A 27,621-nucleotide genomic window follows, 5' to 3' on the forward strand; every position below is an offset into this window, starting at 1 on the left:
AAAGAGGGTTCTTGGTCACTGGGCCAGAAAGAAGCCTCCATGTCAGTGTCTGAAGGCAGGCAGCTTTGAACTTGGCCTCTTCAACCCTCTAGAAATCAAAGTGGATTCCCTTTGAGGTCAAAGAATCATCTCCATTCCTCTGGAAGCTTTCAGTCCCCGAGTTCGATGGAAAGGCTGTGTCTTTTAGTCTATTTAGGACTTGGAGGGATTTCTGGATGGATGAAAAGAATAGTAAATCTTCTGGAGGTCTTCCCTTTAGAGGAGAAAACTGAGTCAAGAACAGGGAAGGTCCTGACACCAAAGGCAGAAACGGGAAGCAAATTAATTAACTTTAAAAATGAGAGTCCCGCCCTAACCGGTTTGGCTCAGTGGATAGAACGTTGGCCTGTGGACTGAGGGGTCTCAGGTTCGGTTCCAGTCAAGGGCATGTGCCTTGGTTGCGGGCACATCCCCGGTGGGAGGTGTGCGGGAGGCAGCTGATCGATGTTTCTCTCATCAATGTTTCTAACTCTCTATCCCTCTCCCTTCCTCTCTGTAAAAAATCAATAAAATATATTTTTTTTAAAATGAGAGAGTCCCAACTGAACACTGCTCTGCCCTCCCACGTATACACATATTTGTGAAAACAGACATTTAGCCAAGTAAATAAAGAAAATAAAACAAATCTGATATTTTAAAATAATAACTATGAGCTTCTAAGAAACGCAGAATAGATAGATAAATTCTAACTAGTACAAGGGATGGAGGCAGGAAATGCTGGGGAAAATATGAATCTGATAAACAGAAGGGCAAGGAACATGCTTGTTTTGAGCACTGGATCAGTGGTGCTTATCAGACTGCCCAGTGCACAGCTGACATATAACACTTTTCAAATTAATAAACAATTGAAATCCCTATAAATTAAACTATAATACCTTTTAGCTGCTTTTATTTTGCCAACTATTTATTATGAAAATACTTAAATGAACAGAAAAGTGTAAGCAATGTATAGTGAATATCCATTTACCTACTGCTGTTTCTACAATGAATATTTTATTGTATTTGTTTCATCACATGTACATCCAATCTTCCATTCTTCATCCATCAACCCATTTAATTTTTAAAGGATTTCAAAGCTGGACACAGACATCTGTGCACTTCCCCCCTAAAGACTTCAATATGCATATCATTACCTAGAATTCAATATTGTTTTGCATTTTTTGAGGGTTTTTTTTTGTGTGTGTGTGAGCTAAAAACTATACACAGTTAAATACCCAAATATTGAATTTCCATTTGATGAGTTTGACAAATGCCTACAGTTATACTATAACCCAAACTCTAATGTTACTCTCTCCTCAGAAAGTACTCATGCCCCTTCCCAATCAATCCCTTTCTCACACTCCCAAAGGAAAACACCATTCTAAATTTTTTCATCCCCTATTTAGGTTGCCTGTTGTAGAACTTCATAAAAATGAAATCATATAGCATGAACTCTATGGTGTAAGTGTCCTTTCATACAGCATGTTTTTGAGATTAATCCATGTTGTGTGTATCAATACTGATCCTTCCATGTTGCTGAGGATTAGTCCACTGTATGAATAAGCCACAGTTCACCTGCTCTCCTGCTGTTAGATCCCTAGGTTGTTTCCAATTTGGGAATATTATGAAGCTGCTGTAAACATGTGTGTATGTCATTTTGTGTGTGTGTGTGTGTGTGTGTGTTTTTTTCATTTCTCCTGGGTAAAGATCTCCAAGTGGAATTTTCTAGGCTTTTCTAATGAACTGCCAAACTCTTTCTGAAGTGCCTGTACCAGTTTTACAGCCAATGACAATTTATAAGAGTTCCATTATTAGCTCCACATCCTCACCATTTGATGTTGTCATTCTCTCTCCTCCCCTGAGTTTTATTGAGGTACTAGAAGCCCATTGCACGAAGATTCGCGCAATAGGCCTTCCTTCCCCTGGCTGCTGGCACTGGTTTTCCTCCAGCACCCGGGACCCAGGCTTTTAGTCCGGCTGCAGCGAGGCTTGGCTTCTCTGCTGCGGCTAAGCCTCTCCAGTCTTCACTCCGTGCCTGTGTATGCAAATTAACTGCCATCTTTGTTGGGTTAATTTGCATAGTCACTCTGACTGGCTGGTGGGCGTAGCGGAGTGACACCAATTTGCATGTTTCTCTTTTTTCCTTTTTGCTTATTGCTTTTTGTCATAGCTAAAAATTTTTGCCAAACCCAAAGTCAAAGATATTTTCCTCAAGAAGTTTTATAGTAATAGCTTTTATGTTTATGCCTATGAATCATCTCTAATTTTTTAGAGAGATAGGGGTTGAGTTTCATTTTTTAAAATATTGATATCCAGTTCTAGCCCCATTTGTTAAAGTTTCCTTTCCCTACTAGATTACATTATAAATATGAGTCTATTTCTAGGCTCTTCCTCTGTTTCAGTGATAGATTTCCCCCAGTTTTGATTACTATAGCATTATAGAATTTCTGTAAGTCAGGTACTCTAAATCTTTTCCTAGATTACCTTGGATATTCTAAGTCTTTTGCATTTCCATATAAATAAAAAAATTTGGTCAATTTCTATACAAAATCTACTAGATTAATAATTGATATTGCACTGGATATTTAGATCAATTTATATCAGTTGTACATATCCAGAGAATTGATGTGTACAATATTATGTCTTCTAATCCATGAACATGACATATCTTTACACTTACTTAGATCTTTTTAAATCTCTTTCAGTAATATTTAACAGCTTTATCTGTATAGGTATTGAACATATTTTGTTGAATTTACCCCTAAGAATTTTATATTTTCAAATGCTATTATAAACAGAATTTTAAATTTCACTTTCCAAGTATTTCCTGCTACTATATTTAAAAATGTTTTAGTATATTGATCTTGTATCTCAAGATATTGCTAAATATATTTGTATGTTCTTGTATTCTGTAGATATTTTGGGATTTTCTAGTAACCTGATGTCTACTAACCAAGAATACAGACACTTAACGTCTTCCTTTCCAATTTATATGCCTTTTATTTTTTTTATTTTATTTGCTTTACTGTACTGCTTAGGACCTCTACTACAAAGGGAATATATGTGGTGAGAGCAGACATCTTACCTTATTGCTAATCATAGGGGGTATGTCTTCAATATTTCACCATTCAGTATGATGATAGAAATAGATTTTTCAGAGAAGGCCTTTATCAGATTGAAAAGTTCCCTTCTATTCCTAATTTGCTAAGAGTTTTCTCACAATGTTAATTTTATCAGATGCCTTCTCCTCTTTTTTTTTTGCAGCTAATAAAATGATCATCTGATGTTATTCCTTTTATTTAATATGAACTATATTGGCTAACTTTATTTTAAATTTTTTTATTTTATTGACTTTAAAGAGAGCAGGGAAAGAGAGAGCAGGTATTTGTTGTTCCACTCATTTATGCACCCATTGGTTGATTCTTGTATGTGCCGGAACAGGGATGGAACCTGCAACCCTGGCACATGGGGACAATGCTCCAACCAAAGGAGCCATCCTGGCCAGGTCTTAACTGATTTTCAAATATCAAACAAACTTTGCATTACTGGGAAAAATCTCACTTTAGTCCTATGTATTATCCTTTTTACATACTAAGGGATTCTATTTGCTAATATTCTTTTAAGAAATTCTGTATCTAGCCCAGCTGCTGTGGTTCAGTGGTTGAGTGTCAACCTATGACCCAGGAGGTCATGGTTTGATTCCTGATCAGGAGGACACATGCCTGGGTTGTGGTCTTGATCCCCAGTAGGGGGCATGCAGGAAGCAGCTGATCAATGACTCTCCCTCATCATTGATGTTTCTATCTCTCTCTACTTCTGAATCAATAAAATATATTAAAAAAAGAAAAAAAAGAAAATTTGTATCTATGTTCATTAAGACATTTGTTTGTGATTTTTTCTTTTTCTTAAATGTCTTTGTCAGATTTTGGTGTAGTAGTTATGCTGGCATCATACAATAAATTGGAAAGTGTCCCTTCCTAGATTTTTGAAAGTTTGTGTAAGACTGGTATTCTTCCTCAAATGCTTGATAGAGTTTACTAGTGAACCCACTGGGCCTGGAGTTTTCTTTGTAGGAAGGTTTTTTGTTACAAACTAGAGGCCCAGTGCATGAAAATTCATGTACTGGAGGGGGGGTCTTTCAGCCCGGCCTGCCCCCCTCACAGTGCGGGAACCCTCAGGGGCAGGAGATGACCCAGCGATCAGGGGAAGACGACGCCCCCATCACACCTCTGCCTCTGCCGCTGCCACTGCCGGCAGCGTAAGCCTTGGCGGCCCTGGTTACCTGAGTCTCGGGCCAGCCCTGGGCGCCTGGGGAGCTGAGGGGACTGGGTGTCGCCATTTTGAGGGCAGGGCAGTCAATTAGCATATTCCCTCCTTATTGGCTGTGGGTGCCGCCATCTTTGCAACAGCATGAGGGTTAATTAGCATATTCCCTCTTTATTAGATAGGATTCAATATTTTTAACAGGTATAGAAATATTCAAAATTTGTATTTTAGCTTATATCAGTTTTACTAAGTGTTCTCTTCCCATAAGAAATTCAGACGTTGTTTGTAAGTTGTCAAAGTAGTACAACAAGATTGTTAATAATATCTTTTTTTTTTAAGTGGAATAGCATGAATATCACCTAAAACCATTTTTTTAATATTTTTATTGTTTTTATTGATTTTTTATAGAGAGGAAGAGAGAGGAATACAGAGTTAGAAACATCGATGAGAGAAACATGGATCAGCTGCCTCCTGCACACCCCCTACTGGGAATGCGCCCGCAACCAAGGTACATGCCCTTGACTGGAATCAAACCTGGGACCCTTGAGTCTGCAGGCAGACGCTCTATCCACTGAGCCAAACCAGTCAGGGCAATAATATCCTTTTTATGTCTTTAAAATCTATAGTGATATCCATCTTTCCTATCTCATATTGGCAATTAGGGTTCTCTGTTTTTTTTATAGATCAGACTACATAAGGGTTTATCAATTCTGCTATCCTATCAATGACCAATTTTGGATTTTATTAATTTTCTTTATTTTTTAAAATTTGATATCTGTCCTTTATTATTTCCTTTCTTCTACTTACTTTGGGTTATTCTTCTTTTTCCAGTTTCATAAAATGAATATTAGATCAGTGATTTAATTCTGCTTCCTAATATAAGCACTTGAAGATATAAATTTCCTTAGAAACACTCCTTAACTAGATCCCACAGATTTTAATGTTATATTTTTATTACCCTTCAGTTCAAAAATTTTCCTTCCTAATCTCTTCCTTCACCTGTGGATTATTTAGAAATATGTTAATTCCTAAATATTTAGAGATTTTTTTCTATTTTACTGATTTCTAACCTCCATGTGGTCAAGGAACATACTCTATGCTTTTAATCCTTTTAGATATATTAGGAATTGTTTCATGCTACAACATATGGTCTATCACACCATCTTTCATTTGCTTATGCCTCTATACCACATAAAAAAACCCTACTGATGGCCAAACCATATAAAATGAGTGGCAAAAAATGAACAAAGGGCAGAACTCACTGATTTTCAAATATTCTTGTTTAAGATTTTATCTTTTTTGTTTTGTTTTTTTCTAATTTCAAAATTGATAGCATATACTCTAGGAAGCATATTCCTTGATTGAAAACTGGAGAAAACTTAAACACTAAATATGACTTTCATTTGGAAATAAGCTACAAACTTGACTTGTTTTCCTTTAATTAAATGGCAGTCATTAGTTTTCCTTTTAAAATATATATATTTTTTTATTGATTTCAGAGAGGAAAAGAGAGGGAGAGAGAGATAGAAACATCAATAATGAGAGAGAATCATTGACCAGCTACCTCCTGTACGCCCCACACTGGGGATCTAGCCCAAAACCCAGGCATGTGCCCTGACCAGGAATCGAACCATGACCTCCTGGTTCATAGGTCAACACTTAACCACTGAGCCATGCTAGATAGGCAGTTTTCCTTCTTTTTAAAGAAAAATTAGATTTATGCTTTAGAAGATTTGAGTGAGAGACCAAGTTTACCTTCATTCTTAAATGTAGAAGCAAACGCTAGATAAAGAACAGCAGTTGCCAACGGGTGGGCCGTGGACCACTGGTTGTCCGTGAGGTCCGAAAGGTTGGCGACCGCTGATATAGAATGTTTCTTATTGTCCTCATTTTGCTTTTTAAAGATATATAAAGCAAAGGGGATATACGTAATGTCTGAAACCAGAGGGTGTGAGTTTAGGTTGAAGAGTTTTGTTGTAGTTGGAATCTTCAGTTGGATAAGGCCATCTCAGCTCTTCCTCTAAGACCTTTCTTTCTCTCCTCTGCCAAAGTGAGCAGCCACAGGTATTCTGCATATTTTTAGTTTCGTGGCAAATTGGAAGTAGTTCTACTCAGTCCCATAAGGTGCAGAGCTGTATGCCCAGGTATGTCAAAGCCAAAACTTAACCTCTTATTTGAATCTAACATAGGCAGTCTTGAAATTTCATTAATATTTTGGTCTCTCTTACATAGCCAAAGAAGAATACTATTATTATCAGTTGGAATGATATACCTGTAGTTATAAGTAAGCACATAAATCCCAAACTTCGATTGTAAAATGTTGCTACAGAATAATGTTTTGATAGAAAACATTTTCATGTTACTACTCAAGCGGAGCCAAATTGAAAATGGTTCTATGAAGTATCATGCATATTTAGTCTGTGCATGATCACATACTACGCACATGGAAAAAATTGCTCAACTTTTAAAAATCAGTTACCGTGTTCTTCCTGTCAATAAGCTTCTTCTTGGGTTTCCCCTGCAGAAGTAGAAAGGACAAGTGGGTTAGAGCACATCACGGATGTTCTCTCTGAGTTCACACACTCACACCTGACATTTGTATTGTAGACATTCAACATGGAATTATGCCAGGGAAGACATGTTGAGGGAGAAGCAGCAGAGATGACTGAGAACATGCCCAGAAAAGAACAGAGTACCCGGAGCTTGAGGGAGGATCAAGACACAAAAGGGATAGAACAAATGAATCCTAGAGAAAAGTTGTAACAGTTACTTGCATGTGTACATCCAGTCACAAATCAAGTCACATTGTTCTTCACAGCAATGATGTGAAGGAGGTTACTATTAGCCCCATTTACAGAAAGACCATTTTATGACATGCCCAAGGTCGGAGCTTAATAGGCTTAAGTCTGAACCCAGGCTTAGGTTTCACACTCCAGTACTCTATGCTTTCACTGAACTGCATTAGGAAAAGAAACCAATCTCCATTCTTACGAGGTCCAAAGAGCTGCTCAAGAGAAATAGACTTTCCACACGTGATGCTTGCTCTCCATCACCTGGGCTCTAACCAAAGTAGGCGAATGCCATTCATGTTAAATTGGCTTTTGTTTTTTCCTTTAAAAAATTTTCTCCTCATTCAATTTACTTTCACCTAACACTCTTTTCTTAAATTTCCCCAGTTTTACTTGTACTCATTTGTAATTGTGTATATGTAGCTCAGTACAATTTTATCATTGTGCAAGTTCATGTGCCCAATGCCAGGCAGGATACTGAACAATTCCTTCACCATAGGGATCCCATGTTGCTCTTTCATGACAACACACTGCTTACCTAACCCCAGGCTCTCTTTAATCAGTTCTCTATTCTAAAATTGTATCATTTCAAAATATTATATAAATGGAATTACACAATGTGTAACCTTTGGTATTGTGTGGGTTTTTAAGACACAAATGCAATCGATATCAAGATTTTCTATCTATAAAAAATCAAGTGAAAAGTTTGTCTTCACCAAAATGCTTTGTCTTTTCATTCCCATGTCTTCTATTCATGCTAATGTCCTCATATTATCCTACTGTCATCAGAAAGTCTCAAGATTATTTTAACTTTTCCATCATATAATGGTTTTTTCCACTAATTTGCAATCATGACTTCACATTACCATCACCTACGCAGCTTTTTAGTAAATACTAGTACTTCAGAGTTTGGGGGTGGGACCAGGGGATAAACATGGTTTACCAGGTCCCCAGGTGTTATTAATCTGAAAGGGTTAAAATCATTATCATAATGTATGAAAGTATGTAAGATACTGTTTGCCAGAGCAGGGTGGGTAGGTGAGGGAGGAGTGGAGGAGGGCAGGAAAGAGACAAAATTAACCTATAAGAAATGATTAGAGAATTAGTTTGAAAGTAGTTCTGACAATAATACAATGGAATCAGCAAGAGGGAAAAACATCAATTCAAATAAAAGAGAAGAGACTTATTGGAAGATGTTAGTTGCTTGCAATAAATACAATTTTAATTCTTCAATTTTTCCAAAGCATGTTTTTGTATGTGAGCCTACCATGTAGTATATTCTTGATACTGACAAAGATGAACATAACAAAGTACTTACTCATAAAAGTCAACTTATAAAGTAGACAGACTAGTTAGAAAACAGGCAATTATAATATAACTAGAGGCCCGGTGCATGAAATTCGTGCATGGGGGGGTGGGAGAGAGGAGTCTCCCTCAGCCCAGCCTGCACCCTCTCGCAATCTGGGACCCTTTGGGGGATGTCCAACTGCCGGTTTAGGCCTGGTCCCGCAGGGATCTCTGTGGGATCAGGCCTAAACCGGCAGTCGGACATACCTCTCGCAATACGGGACTGCTGGCCCCTAACTGCTCACCTGCCTGCCTGCCTGATCGCCCCTAACCACTCTGCCTGCCTGCCTAATCACCCCTAACCACTCGCCTGCCTGCCTGATCACCCCTAACTGATCATCTGCCTGCCTGCTGCCCCTAACCACTCTGCCTGCCTGCTTGATTGCCTCTAACTGCTTGTTTACCTGCCTGATCGCCCTTAACCACTCTGCCTGCCTGCCTGATCGCCCCTAACTGCTCGCCTGCCTGCCTGATCAGCCCTAACTGTTTGCCTGCCTGCCTGATCACCCTAACCGCCTCTGCCTCAGCCCTCGCTGCTTCGGCTTTGTCCGGAAGGTCATTCAGCTGTCCGGTCTAATTAGCATATTATGCTTTTATTATTATAGATATGGAAATTTAAATAGGCTGAGGGGTAAAGAACCTCTCCTGGTCTGGGTAAGAGAATGAAGAACATTGTTAGAAAAAGAAGTTAGGAATGGACTAAAGGTCATTCTGAGGTACAGTGATATGTAAAGATAAGGAGGCAAAAAAGAGCATGTAGATGTGGTCTGGTTGGCCATGGGTTGTGTGGAGAAGTGAAGATTAGACTGAAAAGCCTGTCAAGAGTAGATCATGAGGGGCTTTCTTTGCTAAATAGGGAAATTCAGGGGTTTTTTAACCCAAGTTTTTGGAATGCAGAGTGTTAACTGGGGCCTGAAGAAAGAATTCAGGGAGTAGATAGGAAAAATATTAACTGAAATTTAGCATTTCCTTCATATACATGCAGGAAACCATCCTCAGTAGTATTACTGTGATTTCATAACCCAAAGAAGTAACATCTTTTTTTATATTACTTTAGAGTTGTTAAGAGGAGTCTCAAAATATTGCCAACACTTACCATACTTTTGAAATTATGGTGGTTATAAGACCCACTGCTAGGTCTTGTTATTGAATGTGTTAATTAAAAAGCACAAGTTACATTTCAAATTTTTTTATTGCATGCTACCCCTAGCAGAATGTTCCCTAATTTTGGCTATTGTGGTGCTCTGCTCTCCTCCTCCCTCACGGGAAGCCCAAATATGGAAAGACGTAGACACAAGCCGAGTCCACATCAGTTCAGAAATAGATCAATACTACCCGTGAGGAAGCTCATATAGCCTGCCTATCCTAAGCAAACAGTCCATTACTTATAGATATGACTAGAAATCAAAGATCATCAAATACTAGTATTTGAGGAAATATAACAGTACAAACTAGAAAGAATGACATAAACAAACAGAACTAATCCAGAAGAATTAAATATAATACAAAAAAAACCACCAAAACCCAGAAAAGAACACTAAACAAACTAATTAAGAATATTAAAGAGCACTGGCTGGTGTGGCTCAATTGGTTGGGCATAGTCCTGTGCACCAGAAGGTTGCCAGTTAGAGTCACAGTCAAGGCACATGCCCAGTTTGCGGGCTTGATCCCCAGTAAGGGGCATGCAGGAGGGAACCAATCGATGTTGCACTCTCCCATCAATGATTCTTTCTCTCTCTCCCTCTCCCTTACTCTTTCTCTAAAAATCAATAAACTGTTCTTAAAAAAAAAAGTCAAAGAGATGTGAAAAGATATCACATCGATAAACTATGAAAACTAGTCAGAAAGCAAAAACAGTTCCTTGATATTAAAATTATACTTGCCAAAGTAAAAAAAATAAATTGAACAACCCTCTTCTGTGCTGGTCTTAAATAACCAAACAGGTAAGGCTGAAGTTGTTAGAGTTTAGATTTATTTAGAGTTTTTGGAGACAAAGTTCAAGAAGTCTCCCAGTTTAAATCTAAGAGATAATGAGATCAAAAGTCTGAGAAAAAAAGTAAAGAACTATGAAGGAAATAGCAAAAGATCCAAAATTCATCTAACAAATTTCCACACGAAGAGAAAAGACAGGATGAGAGGTATACTTCCTCCAGTTGAAAGACTTAAATCTTCAGACTGAAAGTACTCATCCACTAAAAACCAAAGTAATGAAAAGTAACACATATGAACTCTAAGGATGGGGAGCGTCATAAAAAAACCAGGCTTCTATGTTTTCTAAGTAAATCTGAAGATTTCTTTCATTACAAGTTGCACAGTGTAATTAGTTCATCAATGGTAATAATCATAAAGTTACAGAGAGAAATTGTAAATCCCATATATTTCCTGATAACAGATCATGAAATTGCAAGAAACAGCTGAAATCTGGGTATCTTGTTTAAGAATCCTGCGAACCAATCAATGTGTTTCTCTCACATCGATGTTTCGCTCTCTCCCACTCTCCCTAAAAATCAATGGGAAAATGTCCTCGGGCTAGGATTTAAAAAAACAAAAAAAAAAAAGAGTCCTGCATAAAGGACATGTACCCTGAATTGAATATAGGTTTCTCTAAATAACTAAAGTACCTTATTTTCATAGTCAATTACTGAACTGCACTGTAATGCAGCTATGTCTCAGGGGCAAGAAAAATATGTGGGACTGAGCGGTCTCTGATTGCTATGCTATTTGAATTCCAATGTCTGTTTTCCATCATTTCCCCCTATTTTCCCTTGTATTAAGGTTATCAGTTGTCATTTCTTACAATTCTCAGTGTATTTATTTTGTGAATTACCTCCCCTCCACCTTTTCTAATCTGATCATTCTAATCTCTTCTGGTCTGGAAAAACAGATGATCATGTCTGCAAAAATTGTGTCTAAAGTAAAAAGGCACTGAATAAGCGCTTTCCTTTAAAAAGAATTAAGTTTAGGGCATCTGTTAAGTTTATTTAAAGATCTTTATGGTTTAACTTTTAAAATTAAAAGACCTTTAAAATTTAAAGATCTTTATGCTTTAATCCCATGTAATATTTGTTTTATATTACAAAACACCAAAGTGCTAGTCATTTGGTTAATAGATTAACAAAAAGGCATATTTGTTAGAAGATAAGCACATATTCCCCTCTACATAAAGGCAGCTTGATTAGTTTAACATTCTTAGCCTCTGGAAATGCTACAAAGCGCTGAGAGTGAATGAATTCTGGAAAAATGAGCTATTATGTTGTATTTTCTGCAAGGCCCTTTCTATCAAAGCTTTTACATAAAGACTTTTATAGAGCTGTTTTTCTCTCACTGTATGTTCTATTCCCTAGTTTTGTGATCTAGTCCTACCAAATTTATAAGAATAGCAAATCCCCACCTGTCTGGGAAGAGACGTGTTGCCAGCATATAGTTCATGGAGGTTTTGTGTTCAAGGTAGGACCTGAAAGACAAAGAAAGGAACTGGTTATTTCTTAAGCTTATTGAAAATAGAAACTATAGAAATAAAACCAGGAATCAAGCACAGAAGTAGCAGGTTACTAATGTACTGTTTCTAAAGTGGCAAAGGAGGAGGCAGTTGCTCAAATTAAAATGATAAAATAGCCCAGCCGGCATGGCTCAGTGGTTGAGTGTCGACCTATGAACCAGGAGGTCACAGTTCGATTCCCAGTCAGGGCACATGCCTGGGTTGCAGACTTGATCCCCAGAGTGGGCTGTGCAGGAGGCAGCCAATCACTGATTCTCTCTTATCACTGATGTTTCTATCTCTCTCTCCCTCTCCCTTCCTCTCTGAAATCAACAAAAATATTTGTTAAATGATAAAATACTAGAGTAGCAGCAAATATAATACAAGGAATAGAGGGCTTATTTAGAAAATAAGAAATAAAAGCAGGATTTCTTGGATTACTAAAGGTGATATACTAAATTCAGAAAATAAAACTGAAAATGAAAACAAAGCCACCAGCAAAAAAAATCGTATCTAGCTGAGAGAAAAGGCCAAATGAAGCTGGAAATAGGGGATGCAAAAACATGAGAATGTGGATGGAAGATTGTTTCAATCAAGAAATTCCTCAAGAGCTTCCAACGGCTCCTTGATGCCTACTGCTGGAGGCATACACGTTCTCTTCCAAGTTTTCAAATGTTGGACAATCTATACCACACTTTGTCCACACAGTTCCCCAACATGGATCCTGCAGTAGAGCCGGGCAAGTCTCCGTACGGTCCGCGCACACCACACCTCCCACTGATCCTTTTGCCTCTGTCTGGATACGTTCAGAACCTATTCTCCAAAAGTAGTTCGGACCACCCTGCTGCAGGGAGCCTTCTTGATATGACTGTTCCAAGTCTACAGAGGAGCCTTTGTCTGAACTACCCTGGCCTTTAGTGTATATCAGAGGGACCTGTCATATACTGTCTCCGAGAGTCAAGTTGTTCTTCTCGGAAAGCAGCATGACGAAGCAGGACAAAAGTAAAATCTGGAGTCAGAATCCCTGTGTCAGGTCCCACTGTGAGATCACAATCAAGTCACATTACTGAGCCTTACTTTCCTCATAATTAAAGTGAGCAAAACAATGATGTGTTTAAATACATTATAATTACATAGAGCTACAAAAATCGGAACTATTTTTATCATATGTATACACAATTTCTCCATAATCTTACTGTTAATTCTCAAAGAGCAGGGTTCCCATATAATATTTGGTTTATAATCCAAAGCACCAGGCAAATATTAATACTTGGTTAATACTCAATAAATATGTATTAATGCAAATTTGAGCAACTGGGCTTCACTGAAATTTAAAATTTCTGTTTTTAAAAAGCCACTGTTACAAAAGTGAAAAAGCTAGCCACAGACTTGAAGAAAATATTCACAATATAAATAGCTGAGAAAGGGCTTGTATCAAAAGTCCTTTATAACACATAATAAAAAGATAAAAATCCGCCCTAGCTAGTCTGGCTCTGTGGATAGAGCATAGGCCTGGGAACTGAAGGATCCCAGGTTTGATTCCAGTTAAGGACACATGCCCAGGTTGCGGGCTCAATCCCCAATGTGGGGCGTGTAGGAGGCAGCTGATCAATGATTCTCTGTCATCATTGATGCCTCTATCTCTCTCTCCCCTCTCCCTTCCTCTCTGAAATAAAAATATATTAAAAAAAGATAAAAATCCTAAATTTAAAATAGAAAAATAAGATACACAAATGGTCAACAGAATACGAATGCTCAATATCATTATCCATAGAAGAGCAAGTTAAAACCATAGAGATATGCTACTACTAGAATGCCTAAAAGTAAAAGCCTGACAATAACAAGTGTTACCAAGGATGGGGAACAAGTAGAACGCTCATACATTTATACTGGTAAAATGGTACTATTACCCTTTATCCCTTATCACATGACCCACCTATTCCATTCCTATGTATTTATCCAAAAGAAACATAATCATACATCCATACAGGGACTTGTACATGAATGTCATAGCAGCTTTCTCCTTAACAGCCCCAAACTGGATCTAGCCCAAATGCTCCACAACAGCCCAATGGATAAACAAATTGTGGTATATTCATATACTGAAACAGTACATAACAATAATGACATAACTATTACTTTAAACAACAACATGAATAAATCTCAAAAAACTGCACCAAACAAAAGAATCCTGACACCAAAGAGTACATACTATATGATTCCATTTATATGAAATTCTAGAAAAACTAGAGTGACATACAGCAGTAGATGTCTGAGACTTGAGGTAATGGGGGACTGACTATTAAAAGAGACAGAAGGGGACTTCTGGAAGAGACAGAAATGTTCTGTATCTTGATTGTGGTGATGGCGGTGGTTCAACTGGTGTTTATATTTGTTAAAACTGATCGTCAAACTGTACACTTAAAATGGATGCATTTTATTGCAAGTAACCAGATCTCAATAACTAAAAATAACCAATATATTGCTTACGCACACATATAGATGAGAAAACATTTTTTTTTCCAAATCAAGGTAATGATAATCACAAAATCTAGGAGTGTCCAATCCTGAGTTAGAGGGTAGTTAGGAAAGAGGCAGGGGATTAAAAAAAAAAAAGAGGAGGAGGAATGCATAGGTAGATTTAATTATTGTTAATGCTCTAGTGCTTGGGTTGGTGATATTCATAGTCATATCTACACCAATCTACACTAATAAAAGACAAACTGCAAATTGACTGTACTTTCGCTACACCTTAAGCCACGCCCACCAGCCAATCAGAGCAACTATATGCAAATTAAACCAACCAAGATGGCAGCCGGCAGCCACAGAGTTGAGACAAGCAGGAGTCTTGGTTGCCCCAGTGATGGAGGAAGCCAAGCTTCCTGCCTGCCGCAGCCGGCTCTGAGCTCCACTCAAGGCAACAAAGTTTCAATTATAGAAGATAAACCCCAGATACCTGCTTTCAGCCGGCTGTGGCCACGGAGCTGGAGCGAGCAGGAGCCTTGGGTTGTCCCTGGCGATGGAGGAAGCCAAGCTTCCCGCCCGCCCTGGACGGCTCTGAGCTCCACTCAAGGCTACAAAGTTTCAATTATAGAAGGTAAATAAATCCCAGAATAAAAAAAAAATAAAAAAAGGAGAGGCTGGGAACTTCCGTCGCTGGGGGGCTTGGCCAGCCTGAAAACGGCCCTCAGCCCCTCACCCAGACTGGCCAGGCACCCCAGTGGGGACCCCCCACCCTAAAGGGGGTGTGGCTAGCCTGCAAACAGCCATCAGCCCCTCACCCAGGCTGGCCAGGCACCCCAGCAGGACCCCCAGCCTGATCCGGGACACCCTTCAGGGCAAACCAGCTGGCCCCCACCTGTGCACCAGGCCTCTATCCTATACTAATAAAAGAGAAAAATGGTAATTGGCGTACAACCGATACCTTTTTCATTGGCTAATCAGCGAGATATGCAAATTAACTGTCAGCCAAGATGGTGGCTGGCAGCCAGGCAGCTGAGAATAGGAGGCTTGGTTGCCCAAGCGATGGAGAAAGTCAAGGATCCCCGCAGCTGCAGGGCTCTGAGCTCCTGAAGCAACAACTCCAAAATTAGAAGCTAAAAGATGGCGGTTAATTTGCATACTCAGGCTCCAAGCAGAGCGAAGCCAAACAGCCCTGAAGCAGCAGGGCAGAGAGGCCTCAGGGCCTGGGATCAGCATAGTCGAGAGGCCTCCCGGCCCCACGATCAGCGGAGCGGAGAGGCCTCCCGCCCCGAGATCAGCGGAGCGGAGAGGCCTCCCGGCCCGAGATCAGCAGAGCCGAGAGGCCTCCCAGCCCAGGTGATCAGCGGAGTCAGAGGCCCCGCGATCAGGGGAGCCGAGAGGCCTCCCGGCCCCAGTGATCAGCGGAGCCAAGAGGCCTCCCGGCCCCAGTGATCAGCGGAGCCGAGAGGCCTCCCGGCCCCAGTGATCAGCGGAGCCGAGAGGCCTCCCAGCCCAGGTGATCAGCGGAGTCGGAGGCCCCACGATCAGCGGAGCCGAGAGGCCTCCCGGCCCCGGTGATCAGCGGAGCCGAGAGGTCTCCCGGCCCCAGTGATCAGCGGAGCCGAGAGGCCTCCCAGCCCAGGTGATCAGCGGAGTCGGAGGCCCCACGATCAGCGGAGCCGAGAGGCCTCCCGGCCCCGGTGATCAGCGGAGCCGAGAGGTCTCCCGGCCCCAGTGATCAGCGGAGCCGAGAGGCCTCCCGGCCCCAGTGATCAGCGGAGCCGAGAGGCCTCCCGGCCCCGGTGATCAGCGGAGCCGAGAGGTCTCCCGGCCCCAGTGATCAGCGGAGTCGAGAGGCCTCCCGGCCCCGGTGATCAGCGGAGTTGGAGGCCCCACGATCAGCGGAGCCGAGAGGCCTCCCGGCCCCAGTGATCAGCGGAGCCGAGAGGCCTCCCGGCCCCGGTGATCAGCGGAGCCGAGAGGTCTCCCGGCCCCAGTGATCAGCGGAGTCGAGAGGCCTCCCGGCCCCGGTGATCAGCGGAGTCAGAGGCCCCGCGATCAGCGGAGCCGAGAGGCCTCCCGGCCCCAGTGATCAGCGGAGCCGAGAGGCCTCCTGGCCCCAGTGATCAGCGGAGTCGAGAGGCCTCCCAGCCCCGGTGATCAGCGGAGTCGGAGGCCCTGCGATCAGCGGAGCCGAGAGGCCTCCCGGCCCCGGTGATCAGCGGAGCCGAGAGGCCTCCCGGCCCCGGTGATCAGCGGAGCCGAGAGGCCTCCCGGCCCCGGTGATCAGCGGAGCCGAGAGGCCTCCCGGCCCCGGTGATCAGCCGAGAGGCCTCCCAGCCCCGGTAATCAGCGGAGTCCAGAGGCCTCCCGGCCCCGTGATCAGCGGAGTCGGAGGCCCCGCGATCAGCGGAGCAGAGAGGCCTCCCGCCCCGGTGATCAGAGAAGCCGAGAGGCCTCCGGCCCCGCGTTCAGGGGAGCCAAGAGGCCTCCCGGCCCGGTGATCAGCGGAGCCGAGAGGCCTCCGGGCCAGGGATCAGGGGAGCCAAGAGGCATCCTGGCCCTGGGATCAGCGGAGCAGCGAGGCTTCCCAGCACCGGGATCAGTGTGACAGGGTGCGGAGCCCCTACCCTCTGATCGGCCCTGCTCTGTGCATGACAGGAGTGGCGCTGCAACCTCCCTATGGACCCTGCCTTGAGTGTGACAGGGGGTGGTGCCCCAACCCCCCAATCGGCCCTACCCTGAGCATGACTGAGGGTGGCATCGCAACCTCCCAATCCGCCCTGCTCTGTGCATGACAGGAGGCGGGGCCCCAACTCCCCAATGGGCCCTGCTCTGAGCCCGACCAGGGGTTACACCTAGGATTAGGCCTAAACCAGCAGGTCATTATCTCCTGATGGGTCCCAGACTGTGAGAGGGCACAGGCCAGGCTGAGGGACCTCCTCTCCCAACCCCGAGTGCACAAATTTTTGTGCACCGGGCCTCTAGTCCTATATAATAAAAGGGTAATATGCAAATTGACCCCAACAGCAGAACAACTGGAAATGACTGGTCACTATGACACACACTGACCACCAGGGGGGCAGATGCTCAATGCAGGAGCTGTCCCCTGGTGGTCAGTATGCTCCCACAGGGGGAGCTCTGCTCAGCCACAAGCCAGGCTGATGGCTGCCAGCACAGTGGTGGTGGCAGGAGCCTCTCCTGCCTCCTCAGCAGCACTAAGGATGTCCGACTACAGCTTAGGTCTGCTCCCTGCTGGTAAGTGGATATCCTCCAAGGACTGCCAGGCTGCCAGAGGGATGTCTGACTGCCAGCTTGGGCCCGATCCCCCAGGGAGCGGGCCTAAGCCAGCAGGTGGACATCCTCCAAGGGGTCCCAGACTGCAAGAGGGCATCGGCTGGGCTGAGGGACCCCCGAATGCACAAATTTTTGTGCACCGGGCCCTAGTAAATAAATAAACAAGCAAAATAAGAAAAGCACCATGTGGGGAGCAATAATGACACCATGTCACAATTAATCCAATTGTGTGGATGTAAAGTATAGATTAAAAAAAAAAAGGCAGTCACCTCACCCGTATATTTCCCATGTCTCTGATGTAGGGAATATCCGAATAAATCCACCTCTCCGATCATTCTCTTCCTTCACCCTCCTTAAAACTCTGATCTACATAGAGAAAAATAAAATAAAATTATTATCTATTTTGAAAACTGGAATTCATGTGGTTATAGAAAAGAGTTATGATCCAAGAATATGAAAGAAGCATGAGGGAGAAATTAATTACATTTAAGATGCTGTGTTCTGGGGGAAAAAATTTCCCCCATCTTGAATCTTATATTTGTCAATATAAGATAGGAGCTGGTCATGAATATTATGAGTAACTCACTAATGTTCTCTGAACCCAAAAGCCTGAAACAGAGTTATCTCACCTCCTCCATTGACAGACCAAGCACAGAACCACCTAGTTTCGCCGGCACCTTCTCCCGGGCTGAGCCCACAAGGTTTTTCATCTCTGCATCACTGGCAGAGAGTGGACGGGAACGCTAAAAAGAAAAACAAAAACAAACGAAAAAAACATTTTACCTTTCTGCATTTCCCTCTATTCAGTTCCTCAACATCATTATCTTTCTGAATATGTGTAAGCTCAAATCCAAAGCCCATTTTCAAAACCCTGGGAAAGAGATGAAAGCTGGTAAACTCAAAGGCAAGAAGAGAAAACAGAAGAGTAGGAAACTACTATGAGTTGAGAGAGTTAAGTAGAAAAAAAAGGATGTGCATGTGTCTTTCTAAGCTAGTACTCCTAATCTTGGTTTAGAATACACTTAATATTTTCAAGAATATGGAAAAAGTCTGAGGAAAACCTCAGTATGAAATTAAGTGTGCATTTATTTCAGTAACTATACTCTTTTCAGCACTGGGAAGAAGAATTAGAACCGAGACAGAAGACAGGAAACCAAGGAGCTATTGTCACAGATGAACAAGTTGGGTGTGGGATGTTATAGAACTTGAAGGGGAAAATGAGATGAGAGTCATGAGTGACACATAAGAGAACTACGACCGAAAGAGTACAACTTGAGAAATACTCAGGTTGCTGGACTTTAAGAGACCTGAGTCCTGGCCGCATGCCCTGGGCACTCTGCAAAAGCAAGTAAATGTGCCATGTTCACCACAGACCCCCCAAAATGATCTGTACTGTTTCCCCTTCTGAATGATGATTAGGAATGTCATCTGAGAACAAAAGTTTTAAGTGACTTTGATGTTAAGTGAATAGAAAAATATAAAATGATAAGTCAGATGGTATTATGCATGAGAATAGATTATTATTGAAACAGATGAAAAGACGCAAAATAAGACAAATCTGCCAAGTAGGGAAAATATGAAATAATTCAAGAAATGTGGGTATAAATTGACTTTCTGAATTCCTAGAAGTAACTTTGTCCAGAGAGAAGAAGCCCATCTGTCAGAAGCTATTCCTGCATTTATTTTTCTCTTTGCGTAGACTATCTATGGAAAGGCATTTTGGTAACTAATTTTCGACCTTTTTAGCAATACTAACTGTTATGGACTGAATTTTGTGTTCCTTCAAATTCATATGTTGAAGCCCTAATCCCCAATGTGATGGTATTTAGAGGTGGGGCTTTGGGGAACGAGGGTTAGTTGAGGTCAGGAGGGTGAGGTCTGGTCTGATGGAATTAGTGCCCTTCAGCGACACCAGAAAGCTTTCTCTCTACCTCCTCCTCCCACCAAGCATACACATGAAAGAAGTCATCTCACACAGTGAGATGTTAGCCACCTATAGGCCAAGAGAAGAGGCCTCAGAATAAAACCTGCCTTGCCAGAACCTTGATCTTGCACTTGTTAGCCTCCAAAGCTGTGAGAAATACATTTCTGTGGTTTAAGCCACAGTCTATGATTATTTTGTTATAGCAGCCCAAGCTGACTAATACATCCCTGTATGCAAAAAAACATGAATGGTTTTACCTTTGGATACAAGGGAGACTGATATATACTAATCTTCAAAACTAGTATGGGAATTATTAAAAAAAAAACGCTTTTCTGCCCTAGCCAGTTTGGCTCAGTGGATAGAGTGTCAGCCTGCGGACTGAAAGGTCCCAGGTTTGATTCCAGGCCAGGGCACATGCCTGGGTTGTGGGCTTGATCCCCAGTAGGGGGCGTGCAGGAGGCAGCCGATCAGTGATTCTTTCTCATCATTGATGTTTCTATCTCTCTATCCTTCTCCCTTCCTCTCTTCTGAAATCAGTAAAAATAAATTTAAAACAAAATTTTTTAAATAAAATAAAAAGACAAAACAGATTTTCTGACAGGTAATTAACTCCATGATGAGATATCTATATAAAGGAAAAACCATGAAATTAGCAGATATAAGCAACATGTGAAGGCAGGGACTTTATCTGTTTAGCTTTGCCTGTGGTAGTCAGCACAGAGAAGGACGTAAATAAATATTTGTTGAACAAATAAATGAATGAATGAATGTGCTGATATACAGATCAATCATGGTTAGAATAAAACTTTACAGAAGAGTTTGGGAAACATTTTAATTCTCTTCGAAGCTCTGGGTACATTACATACTATGTGTTGGGATAAGAGGGGAATCAAGGGGAAAGTTTACAGGTTTAGAAAGGGAATCAATATAAATGATGTAATCATTAGAAAACATCGATAAAGTGTGAATGCTCATTTAGTGAATAATTTGGAAAAGCCAAAATATTAACGGATGCTTTCAGGACTTTTCTCATTTTCACATATTAAATGTAAACATACTCATCTACTTCACATGTACAGCATGACTCTGATCAGAAAGCCACAGGCATTGACTCCTGCAAAATCAAGTTACCTCATCACCTCACACTATTTAAGAGTACCTGAAAGTCCTCTGAAATTATGAAGAAGAGAATATGAAGCAAGCACATTTAAATGATGTCATAAAGATGAAGAATTTTAGACTAGAAAGGATGTTATTTAAAAGTGTTGATAAAGTAACATCTATAGTAAAAGGTTAATAAAAATATTTTAAGAAATAGTTATTACTTAACTAGGATAGTTTTAAAAAACACAGGATCTTATTTATTAAGAACATGGATCAAACCACTATTGAATAACATCTAATGAGCACCTCCAATTTTTGTTTTCGTTGCTCATATATATATTTGCTTTTCTAGGACCTAATTTTCTTTTGTTTAAAAAATAATTTTCTTATTTTTTTATTTACTGATTTTTAGAGAGGGAGAGGAGGACGTATGGAAGAGAGAGAGAGAGGGAGCGAGAGAAAGCGAGAAAGACATATTGATTTGCTGTTCCACTTATTGATGCATTCATTGGTTGATTCTCGAATGTACCCTGACTGGGGATCGAACCCGCAACCTTGGCATATAGATATGATGCTCTAACCAGCCAGGGCTCTAGGACCTAATTTGTACCTCTGTGGAACTAATAGAACTATATTCCTGGCTTCTGGAGGCTGGGACTATAATGATGCTGCAGCTTTCCTCTACAAATCTAAACCTGTTCCCATCAACAGTGACTCAGCACCACAAAACTCTTATCCTTCGCTGCCACTTTCGAAGAGTTGTCTCCCATACACACTCACAACCGCTCTCTTGCTACTCACAGCTCACAACTGTAACTCCGGCTACTGCGAGCATTTTTGTGGGCTCTCTGGGCGGGACACATGGAAATTCAGGCAGGTGCTTCTGGCTGGGGTATTTGTGAGGTTTGAAAGAGAAAGGGTCTGAGGGCTAATGGTGCTTGTTAAATGAATGTCCTAGTTGTTAACTCCCACAAAGCTGACAGCTTTACTCTTTTATGGCCGCAAATATCACCAGGCTGCAAACAGATGTCAAAAATACTCCAAGAGACCTTATCTATTTTCATCTAAACTATTAAAAAGTCTTAGAGAAAGAGAAGAGTGAAAGATTGTAGCTACTAAAGTCTAGGTATCTCAAATGCTTCTCTAAAACTCCACCCAGGTTTCCAGTGTCTTTGGGGAAGCTACTAGAAAGTCAAAAGTAATTCTGCCAATCTCCAGTTTTCCAAAACATTTGAGATTAGAGAGAATTTTTAAAATCAACATAATATCTACTGTACTGGTTTATAGAGAAATGTACTTACACATAAACAACAATGCATTACTATCCCAGACCATTGGTTAAATCATACCAATATTTGTTAATGAAGTGAACTACTAAGGAATGTGACCTAAATTATAGACACAGGTGAGAGAAAAGGCAGTGAGAAAAGGGGAGACTGGAGGAGGAGGTGAAAGAAAAGGAGGAGGGGGGAGTGGGAAGAAGAATGCCAAGGAAACATACCAAGAGATTAAAAGCAAAGTTAAAAAAAAGGGGGGGGAATTGACCAATTAGAAAGACCACCAGGAACTGTCACAAACAAGAGCAAAACAGTCCAAATGCAAGCCATTCGGTAGTTTTGGCTTTGGGCATATCAGCTCAGCTACATTTGCTGGGTGGTAGACAGACTAAAGCCACATATTCCAATGGAGTGACTGAATGCACGAAGGAAATAAAGCACTCTGAACTTGCGGAGAACCACTGTCTCTGGCTAGATGACACATAATTTAAACTACTGGGTGCTCAGCTAGACCTTAAACTGCCAAATACTGTCTTGGTAAGAATTCTGCCATGCAACATGTATCAAAGATGTTATTAGTACAACTTATGATTGCAAAATATACCCAGAGAAGAAACCTTTACACACCTAAACCTTTATTACTGGGGAAGAACTAACTGAGAATGTGAAATTACTGAGACAAAAAACCACCTGTCCCATTAAAAGCAGTAAGAAACAGATATTGAATCAGAAAATTCTCAGCCTAAAGAAAGATGGCAAGTACCACCTATAATGAGAAGAACTGGACAAAACACTGAATATGAAAAAAGGTGCGGTATACTAAAAGACATCACAATTGAGGGACAAAAATAACATCTGTTTGACAGAGAACACATGCAAAGAATAAAAGTGTCGGATGCTGTTCTACCAAGTTTAGAATTCTGTGTTAAAAACAAATGAACTAGAAATAGTTCAATTTATTTGTGATGTGTCTTGCCTCTAGAAAATAAAAGGTAAAATCAAGTTTAAAAGCAACATGAATGAATTCTATCAAATTAAAGAAAATGAACAAAAAGGGCTAAATGCAAATAAATCTAGGGGAAAATAGACCCCCCCCCTCAAAAAAAATGGCTAATAGAAGAGCTTTAAATGTAATGACAACCAGAAGCATACTTTAATATGGGGGGGGGGGGGCGGAAAGTAAGTAGGCTTGTGTTACAATAAAAAAAGAGATATGCAACATCTGGAAACTGGGAATAAATGTAAGTCTGCAAGTCTGAGAGACATGCATCTTCTTATTAAAGGAACTGGCTTTAAAAACAAACAAAAAACTTACCAAACCCACTTATAATTATGTTTGAAAAATCATGAAGAACTGAGGAGGTACCACAGAATTAGAAAAAACAAGTAAGGTACCAACCAATCTTCAAAATTATATAAGTACTAGAGGCCCAGTGCATGAAATTCGTGCACTGGGGGGTGGGGGTCCCTCAGCCCAGCCTGCCCCTCTCACAGTCCGGGAGCCCTCAGTGGATGTCCTACTGACAGCCACAGTCTGGGAGCAGAGGCTCGGAGCAGGCGCCCCGTGTGTGTGTGTGTGTGTGTGTGTGTGTGAGTGTGTGTTTGTGTGTGTGTGTGTGTGTGTGTCCCCGCCCAGCCACGTCAGAGGCTCAGAGCAGGTGCCCCGTGTGTGTGTGTGTGTGTGTGTGTGTGTGTGTGTGTGTCCGTCCGCCTGCTGGGGCCTGCCCCCAGCCACATCGTGGAGGCTTGAAGCAGGCACCCCTCTGTATTGATCTCTCAGGCTCCTGGCCTCACCTACTTGTTGTTCTCTCCCTTGAGCTGCGGCCAGGGCAGGGTGCTGCTTGCGGACCGCGCTTGCCTGCTGGGTGCTGCCTGCAGGCCACGCTTTCCTGCTCGCGGGTCCCCATGGCGACCCACAAGCAGGCCCTGCTGGGTGCTGTCTGCCAGCGGGTTGCCAAAGCAATGCCTGCTGGGCTCACGTTGCCAGGGTGATGCTGCCAGCGTCCTGCCCCAGCCGCTATGGGCACGGCCATCTTTGTCACAGAGTGACAGTTAATTTGCATATTACTATTTGATTAGATAGGATGCCCCAGGTGATCACCGCCTGATAAGTCTAACTTGAGTCCCCAGTAAAATAATGGGACAAGTATTAAAGAAAAAATCCATAAGCATTCAGTTTAATGGGTTCATGAAATATAGAGGCATGCAGAATGCTTTATATTAAAACATGCTTTAATTTTTTTATTTTTTAGGACAAAATTACAAAAAAAAGGGAAATATAGCAAATAGATTTAATACCTTTGGATTTTACAGAGGCATTTGTAAAAATTCCACAAAATTTTTGTTCAAAATTATATTTCCAATTAGGGCTTAATGTCATGATACAATGATTAAAATACAACAACAAAAACTGAAAAAGTTAAAAGATGAAACTGTAGGATAAGATAAATAGCAGTGAACCAAGTAAGGAAGTGATTTCCAAAATGGGTCTTAGGCATTATTTAGAATCTTCATTAATGCCTGGGAGGATTGATCAATCAATAAATAAATAATAAAATCACTTATTTGCATTTGTGGATAACAACAAATGTGAAAAAATATAACTATAGCTAAATGAATATTTTTTTAAAAACCCACCAGATATTGTGGAATGGGTAGAAGAAAAATCAATAGGATTCAAAAGTGTGAAGGAGACTAAATCTTATGAAGGTAAACTATGTGTCCAGAGTTATCCTAAATATTTTGCCTTTATTTTATCATTTCTTTCTCACCCACAACTCCATGTATGTATTATTATTCTCATTTGACAAATGTGGGAAGTGAGCCTCAGAGACTTAAGGGAACTCGCCCAAGATCTAACAGTTAAGGAATAGTCAGATAGCCAACAGGCAAACTACATATGACTCCACAACCTGCTATCAACAGACAAAGAACACTTGACAGAGTCTAAATGGCCAGAGTAGATAATTTCTTTCTTTCTTTTTTTTTTTTTTTTTTTTTACTGAGTTTTGACTAAACTACTGTGGAGTTGAAAGTGCCTCATTAACAGACAGACAGTGACAAAGCAGAACACTGCAAAGAACAGTAAGAGTCAAAGAATTCCACACGTATGAAGTTGGCTGATAAAACCACGGAGGCTCTATGTCACAGTAGCAGTGCTCAAAGACATGACTAGAGAGAGGTCTCGCTCATCCACAGGCTACTGCAACCTATGGCACTGCCAGCAGTGGAGTAGATGTACTATGGTTCAAACGGGTAAAGAGAAATTAAGGTTAGAATTACGCATCAGAGGCACTTCTTTGGAGGCAAATTCCGACGGCTACGGAGCAGTACTTTCAATGTTCTCCGTAAGTAGACCAGCTTGAGGGCTATGTAGAATGTAGGCTCTCTGAAGTCAACAGCCTTGGATTGGGGCGGGGGGGGGGGGGGGTGTTTGCTTGCCATGGAGAGTAGCGAGCACTTAGGTACTTGCTAAATGCAAAACTCTAAATATTACAGTTTTGAATTCTACCAAATAAACACCAAAACTCGTATAACTGAACCACAATAACCAGTTTCCAAATACTAAACAACCAGTAAGTTTGTGTGTTTTTTTCACTTCTTAGATTCATGTAAATCAATTTAACAAAACAGTAGCTTAATAAATTTACAATTCAAGCCTCTGAGCTCTACTACATCAGACAGTACAAATGACAAAATAAATATACTGGAGCATTCTGCTAAAGAACTAATAGTTGCAAGTGACACACTTATGTATGAAATGTCTATACCACTCATATCAAAGCTTCGAACAACAGGAGCAGTACCCTGATTGCTACCCTAGCATTTCAAAAAGCTCTTTTAAAAAATCTTCATGGAAAAAAAGACAGTTATTCTCAATTACTGCTAACAAAAAAAAATAAGAGGGCACCTTCTGATCATTAAGAGATGGAGATAAAATATTTTGTCTTATTTTAAAGGTAGCATCTGAGACATTAATTATGGCAGAATTTCTAAGAGTCATAAAACTGCAAGTCACACCATATAATAACTGTTGAGAAACTCAAATATAGCCCAATATTCAATGTGAAAACGTTTCCAATATTAACCTACTGACAACAATCTATCTATATAAAAGCTTAATATGCAAACTGTCCACTCAGGAGTTCGATTGGGAGTTCAATCGCTTGCTATGACGTGCACTAACCACCAGGGGGCGGCGCAGAATGAAAGAAGGCCCCAGCCAGCAGCCGGCAGCGGCAACTGGGGAAGGGGGGCCCCAGCTGGCAGCCAGAAGGCCCCGATCAATTCTGATCACCAGCCAGGCCTAGGGACCCTACCTGTGCACAAATTTCTTGCACTGGGCCTGTAGTATGTTTCATAAGATAACTGAACAAAAGAAAGGTTATTTGTGAACTATGATATTTCCTTTCTGGAAGAGTTTGGTTAAAGCGACAGATATGCCTCTACACACTGTTCATCATTTAAATTCAACTGCCGCCATCACAGCATAATCACTATCAGGAAAAGAGGATTCATACATTCCTGCAGCCTCTACTCTTAAATTCTATATCCAAAAGACCTCTGTGCATTCATTTTCACATATTCTATTTTATGTTATTAAACTGTTCAAAGAGTAGAAGCATAAAATATGTACTATGAAAGAGTAAAGCTAAGAGGCTTTCCACTTGGCAAATGGAGATAAAAACTTGAATGAAGTCTCCAAATGATCCAGAACTTACCTGTTTAGTGTTTGGTGATTGAAACTGTGCAGATACTGGATGCTATAAAAGACAGAAAAATGGAATAAAGCCTTATCTTCTCCTAACATGCCTATATTTTCCAACTCCTAGTCTATGATATAAAAAACAAAAAGATGATCTCCATTCAAAATCAAAAGCAAGAGACCTACACTCTGTACCTGGAAAACAAGAACAATATTTTCACACTGCTTTCTCTATGGTATATCTATTCCAGTTTCGCCTTCTTACTACTGAAGTCAAAATCCTACTGTCATAAAATTAACTCCCCATCCTGATAAATGTGTTTCACACAGTGTGCAAAACATACCCTAGTCTATCGTTTCTTTAGCCTTTAATAAATGTCCTGTGGGCTGCTTATCGATGAGGTCCAGCCATTATCTACCAGGTAGCAAGACAAATGGTGATAAATTCTCTATGATTTGCAAAAAGAGTCACCAATAGAAGCTGAAAGACAAACTAAGAAAAAGGATCAATTCATCCAGGATTGACATACAGCCCTTAGAGTGAAACTTGGCAGAAACTCTGTTAAAGCTGTACATAAACATTCACAATCCTTTATACAAGCCTGTGGCTCTTGCCACAGATACTGCAGAAAACTATTTACAAAGGAATGTGACTGCCTAAATTCAGTTTTCCTAGTACACCTAGGTTAATCCTCTACTTTTTCTTATTAAAAATTAAAGAAAACCCTTTGATCTGTGATGATGTACTGATCAAGTACAACCCTGTTATCTGGTTTTACTTCTAATCCAAGATAATACCCCTTAAAATATAGCACGCTCCGTTCCATATCACAACACTCTTTACAGCAGGAGGTCTCAGGTAGGCAGCCCAGACTGAATCCAGTGCAAAGGCATGTTATGTTTGGTCTACAAAGTACTTTTTCTTAATTGAACTAGTTGCCAATATTCTAAAA

The 27,621-nt window shown here is 41.1% G+C and overlaps 1 protein-coding gene across 24 annotated transcripts in view; it reads right to left on the reverse strand.

The window, feature by feature from the left end:
* Positions 1–27,621, reverse strand: part of TTLL5 (tubulin tyrosine ligase like 5) — a 264,490-nt gene that overhangs the window by 162,520 nt on the left and 74,349 nt on the right. For 18 of the 24 annotated variants that reach the window (XM_059689866.1, XM_059689805.1, XM_059689829.1 and 15 more), the window contains 5 exons: positions 26,685–26,726; positions 18,288–18,401; positions 17,933–18,024; positions 11,812–11,874; positions 6,764–6,802 (listed from right to left, as the gene is read on the reverse strand). In XM_059689866.1, the coding sequence (XP_059545849.1) occupies positions 6,764–6,802; positions 11,812–11,874; positions 17,933–18,024; positions 18,288–18,401; positions 26,685–26,726 (350 nt within the window). The remainder of the gene's footprint in view (positions 1–6,763; positions 6,803–11,811; positions 11,875–17,932; positions 18,025–18,287; positions 18,402–26,684; positions 26,727–27,621) is intronic. The other 6 variants (XM_059689822.1, XM_059689789.1, XM_059689814.1 and 3 more) reach the window with 3 other exon arrangements.

Source organism: Myotis daubentonii, chromosome 1, assembly GCF_963259705.1.
Source record: "Myotis daubentonii chromosome 1, mMyoDau2.1, whole genome shotgun sequence".
NCBI classification, from domain to species: domain Eukaryota; kingdom Metazoa; phylum Chordata; class Mammalia; order Chiroptera; family Vespertilionidae; genus Myotis; species Myotis daubentonii.